At 36.1% G+C, this 5,595-nt stretch overlaps 1 protein-coding gene across 1 annotated transcript in view; it reads left to right on the forward strand.

Moving 5' to 3' along the window:
* The window catches only part of RAB9B (RAB9B, member RAS oncogene family), a 10,065-nt gene extending 4,967 nt beyond the window's left edge, over nt 1-5,098 (forward strand). Inside the window, exons 2-3 of the mRNA XM_003802494.3 lie at nt 376-449; nt 1,629-5,098. Coding sequence (XP_003802542.1) covers nt 1,671-2,276 — 606 coding nt within the window. The 5' untranslated portion in view covers nt 376-449; nt 1,629-1,670 and the 3' untranslated portion in view covers nt 2,277-5,098. The remainder of the gene's footprint in view (nt 1-375; nt 450-1,628) is intronic.
* Nucleotides 5,099-5,595: the final 497 nt, after the last annotated feature.

Consider the following 5,595-nt stretch of genomic DNA (forward strand, 5'->3'; position numbering starts at 1 on the left):
TATATATATATACACACAAAATATATATAGTGCACTCAAATTAAGACAAGTTAAAGTTCTTGCAACAAAATTATTCTGATTACATTAAGCATTTATAGCTTAATAAACTTAAGCTATAAATTTATAGCTTATTAACTCTGAAGTACATTTATGAGAAGCATCCTCTATAGCAGAGTTCTCAACCTTCTTAAGGCCACGGCCCTTTAATACAGTTCCTGTGGGTTGCAACCCACAGGTTGAGAACCACTGCTCTGTAGGTTACTTGAGGTTGTTCTGGGGTTATTTTTTATCCTGACTTGAATTTGATTTTACATATAGTCTTAAACTTATTTTATTATAGTTTTTTTTAATAATGTTTCTTATTCTGTTTTTTAGAACTCTGAAAAGAAGGAATAAAACAACAACAGGACACAAGAAAAAGATTAGAATTGTGACAAAAACCCAGCTGGGTAGGTATTTCATGGGGGCACACTATGATTTTTAGATATTTTTAAATTGAATCTCTAAAAATGAATATTTGTAAAAATATATAATTTTTAAACATGCATTCTAAAATAATGTTAGGGACGACTGAGTTTTTTAAATTACAAATAAAAGGTTCATGCTTCCAGAAACTCTTTTACATACATCCCTTTAATTAATGATTAATCTTCATCCCTTTGTGTCCCTTGCATAAATATCACCCGATTATCCTCCACATTGCTGAGTTCATATAATGGACCTAATGTGAAAGTACTTGGCAGAATATAGGAAAGGTAGTTACTCAGTAAGCATTTGATCTTTTTATTTTAAGATGTGTTCCAGGTTTTCCATGTGTAAATATGTTGTGGAAATAGCAAGAAGGATACTATATAATTATTAGCATTTTAGATTTTATAGTATGTTTTCACATGTTGCTATTAAAGAACTAAAACCTAAATCCAAAAACTAATAAGCTATTCAAGATTTTCTTCCTTAATGATAATTATTATATTGGTATCAGTCAACTGTCATCAACTTAAGTGCCATTGTTCCAGAGGAAAAGATTATGAAAGATCCTTTGCTTATGAGAGTGTCTATATCAGTGCAAGTATAAGGTAGTAAATGCCTGAAGAAACTTAACCTTTTGTTCTCTTCCAAATTCTGAGGTCCAGTCTAATTCTGGCCCAGACCTCTACAGACATAATTAAGAACCCAGCTTACACAGCTTTTTCTTTTCAATAATTCTTGGTTCCACTTGGTTCAAAATCCCAAATGAATGTCATACTATGTTTTTAAAAATTCATACTATTTGCCTCTTGTTTGCAACTGTGTAAACTGGAAGCTACAACAGTCACACATTTGAATGGCATTCTTGTTCCAGGCTCTCTTCCTAGAATAGGGTCAGAACTGAACCAAATTACGGGACCATCTGCTAATCCATTTACCCATGGCGTTCAGCCATTTCTCTGACACAGACAAGAGACCTCAGAAAAACAAGACCTACTTTCCCCCCTTATGCAAGAAGAGTTGTATTTCTTCTGCTGCACTATATCAATTAATGAGAATGAGTCAAGTTAAATTAGAAGACTTCATAATTCAGAGAAATTTTCTATGAAGTTGATTTCAGGTTTAACTGTTTTCCCTCCTAATTTTTCTTTTATTTTCAGGTTCTCTTGGTTACAAAGTCCTCCACTCCTGGTGCTGCAACAATGAGTGGGAAATCCCTGCTCTTAAAGGTCATTCTCTTAGGTGATGGTGGAGTTGGGAAAAGCTCACTTATGAACCGTTATGTAACCAATAAGTTTGACTCCCAGGCTTTTCACACCATAGGAGTAGAGTTCTTAAATCGAGATCTGGAGGTAGATGGACGCTTTGTAACTCTCCAGATCTGGGACACTGCAGGGCAGGAACGTTTCAAGAGCCTTAGGACACCCTTCTACAGGGGAGCAGATTGTTGCCTCTTGACCTTCAGCGTGGATGACCGGCAGAGCTTCGAGAACCTTGGTAATTGGCAGAAAGAATTCATTTACTATGCAGATGTGAAGGACCCTGAGCACTTTCCCTTTGTGGTTCTGGGTAACAAGGTAGACAAAGAGGATAGGCAAGTGACTACTGAGGAGGCACAAGCCTGGTGTATGGAAAATGGGAATTACCCTTATCTAGAAACTAGTGCCAAAGATGATACTAATGTGACAGTGGCCTTTGAAGAAGCTGTCAGGCAGGTATTAGCTGTAGAGGAGCAGCTGGAGCATTGCATGTTAGGTCACACCATTGACTTGAACAGTGGCTCCAAAGCAGGATCTTCATGCTGTTAAAAGCAAAGAGCCTTTTAAAAGTGTGCCCCAAATTGGTCAGTCAGTAGTGTATAAATAACTGTGCCCATCTAACAGTGCGCACACATACAAGAGGGTAAGAGATAAGGTTCTGATTGTGAAACAGAGCCTTGAACATTGAAGTTGTAGAACAGTTTAAAAAAAAAAAAAAGCTTTATCAAGCCAAGTGTATTTTGCGTGATTTCTGCTGCTTCCCCTTCTTGTGTGTCTCAGGATGTATCTGGAAGTTTTACTCCTGAGAGATTTAAATATTTTTAAAATCACACTTTAGACCTAGATCCCAACCGCATGAAGGAGTTAAAGAGCTACAGCTATCCCTTAAAGCATTCCATTAATCAGCTAACAAATGTCACCATCAAACTCTTACCTAGCAGTTTCTGACATTTCTGCCAAAGGGAAAAACATAAGACTCTGAGATGTATTACAATAAACATAATAATGTAAACTAGAATTCCTAAGCTTGAATTATAAAGAGGTTGTAACGAGTAGGAATGCAAAAATATGATGATGTACACTGACTTGTTTAAATCCTCACATATCATTTGCTCCTATCTGAACTTTCTAAAAAATACAATCTCAATAAGAGATAATCTAATGACACTGGAAATTGATTATATTCCTTGTGTTTGAAGTCACAGGATACTAGTGAATGGATTATGCTTAAATATGCCAACCACCCTAGAAAATAAATGGTTGGTCTGCTTTTACTTCTTAAGTCTACTTTTGCTGCATAGAGATGTTGCTTCTCTAACAACCTCTTATCAATTTAGCAATGCTGCTTAGTATATGGCTTTGGGTACAGTGCTTTCTGCTCATAATTTAGACGGTCCTTTGATCCACCATGCTGGGCTCATGGAGAAGGCTTCAGAAAAGATTGGGAAATAACAGGCTTTTCTCACAAGTTTCCTTAACTCAAATATTTATTGTAAAAGGAACTGATTTCTTGTATGTTTCATTGTATGTTCAGCTGGCCAAACTAGGACATTGAAAGTAAGAGCAGATTTAACCCTTTGTTAGAATTAATTTCTTATAGAGTTGTCCAGCAGTGGAATGGACTGCCTTAATAGTAAGCTCCCTTCCAGTGAAAATATTCACTGGATGACCATCTGTTAAAATACCATAAAAGAAAATTCTGTACTGGCTACATGTTCAATATAAGGTCTCTTCTTGCTCTAAGTTCTATAAATCTATGAACTCTGTTAGTGCTATGCTGTGGTTAGATTTATCTGAAAATAAGAGCTAAGACTATGGAGAGGGACTTGAAAAAATTCTCAAACCATTCTGTGATGGGCTTTTAACAGCAACTATGTAACTCTTCCTTTTCTTTTTGCACTGTGGCAGGAAAAATTCTTAAGCTCTGAGTAATCTTTATGTGCCCTGATATGAACAACCCAAAGATACCATATTAAAATTTTAAAAAATGGTTTGACAATTTTTGATTTCCATGACTACCAGTTATATACTGTGCTATGAATATGCAGTCTGGTTCTTGTTGGTTGATCTGTTTGTCCTGAACAGTTTTTAATCTGTACTTCAAAATATCTGTGATAAGAATAAGGACCCAAGGTAGTGAGTAACAGAAATGACACAAAAAGAGACCTAGGCCAGAAAGGGAGTGGGAGCTTTCACAGGAATATAGCCTAGACCTCTCCATTGTAGCCACATATAGAACAGCCTTACATGTAGGACCTTATGTGCTTTAAGAGCTCGGGGACTTTTTGGCCACACAGACCAGAGGAAAACATTATTTCAACCCAGGTATACTCAATATTTCCAATTAAGATCCAGTCCTGACCCTATTGTTCAATTAACTTTGATGCCAGAAGTCAAAGCCAGAACTGGGACCCCACAGCTCTTAAGTATTGGTTCCTATCCTGCCTATGCCTATAGCCAGCCACACTGATTTTCAAGTTCTATGATCGTTTTGCTATAGTCATGTTAGGGTGAAAATATGTACGTCAGAAGTGTTAAATGCTAATTATTTTTAAGTGCATGAGACCTGGGGCCTTCTCTTTCTACTTGCACTCTGCTTATAATAGTTTCTATTTGTAGATCTCAGGCCTTCACAAAGACTTCCATCAACTCACAAAGTACTTGTCTGTATTAGAGTGGCATGTGGTCATTTAAGTAAAGAAATTATGTGAGTATCCTATTCATAGGCATCCTGTCCATCCAAGACAAGTGTTAACTATATTGGCCCATCAACTGAAGCCCCTTTCCTCTTAGCCATACTAATTTTTTTTCTGCCAAAATACTACATAATATCTTAGTGAAAGCACTTAACATTAAGTGACAAAAACAGTGACATTTTGGTAATACTCAGTGGGGTGCTGACATATAGTTTGGGTAAGATTAAAAAACACCAAAGGCTGAATTCTGTGAGTACCAAGAACTGTGCATATAGGTTTAGAAATTGACTGTGTACCCTAGAATGTGCAGTGCAATATTTTCAATAGGTGATTTTTAATGAACACTAGATTTTTGAAGTAATATATTTCTAATTAGGACTATACTGTTTTTCAATGGTCCATTAAAACATCATACAGAATGTTTATTTAGTTATTTATGTATTGGCTAACTTTCAGGGGGCCTCATACTCCATATGTCTTCAGTGGATTGATGAATTTCAGGTTAATTTGTGCCTGCCTCAGCCATCTCTTCTTTATCCTGAGGTATTCCACAATCCTCTTGTTGCAGGTGCTGCTAAAAAACTCAAAAGTGTGTATCAGATATTTTCTTCCAACTGTAAAAAACCATATGTGTTAAAGTGAATAAAAAGTGCATTTTGAATAACCAACATACAATGTCTGTGTTTGTTCCCTTCCTTTCTTTTTTTCAGCAATTTGTGGGTTGTGATCAAAAGTACTCATCAATCAGTAAAACTGCATTGGATGTGGCCTCTAGACTATTTTCAGGTGGAACTCCAAGCAGCCACTACTAGTAATCAGACAGATACTGCTATACTGATTGGGAAGCAAACTCAAAATGAGTAGGGAGGCCCCTTTTATTTTATGCCACTTTCTAATGCATGAAGAGTGTTAAGACTGGAAACTGTACCTTAACTCTTTTCTATTTCTTTACCAATTTAAAACAAAAGTTAAACCAACATAAAATATTAATAGAATATACTTATTCCCTTTATTTTCTTGACTGGTGAATTGTCCAGACCTTGGGGAAACATGAATATGTCGGCAAAATATTTCAGAAAAGAAGGATAATTTTGTTAAACATTCCGTTCTCTTGCCTCTCATGTATTGGACTTTAATAATACATTATTAGCATTGAATGGCTTGAATATGCA

The sequence above is a fragment of the Otolemur garnettii genome, unplaced genomic scaffold, assembly GCF_000181295.1.
Source record: "Otolemur garnettii isolate 467f Iridium unplaced genomic scaffold, OtoGar3 scaffold00248, whole genome shotgun sequence".
NCBI classification, from domain to species: Eukaryota; Metazoa; Chordata; class Mammalia; order Primates; family Galagidae; genus Otolemur; species Otolemur garnettii.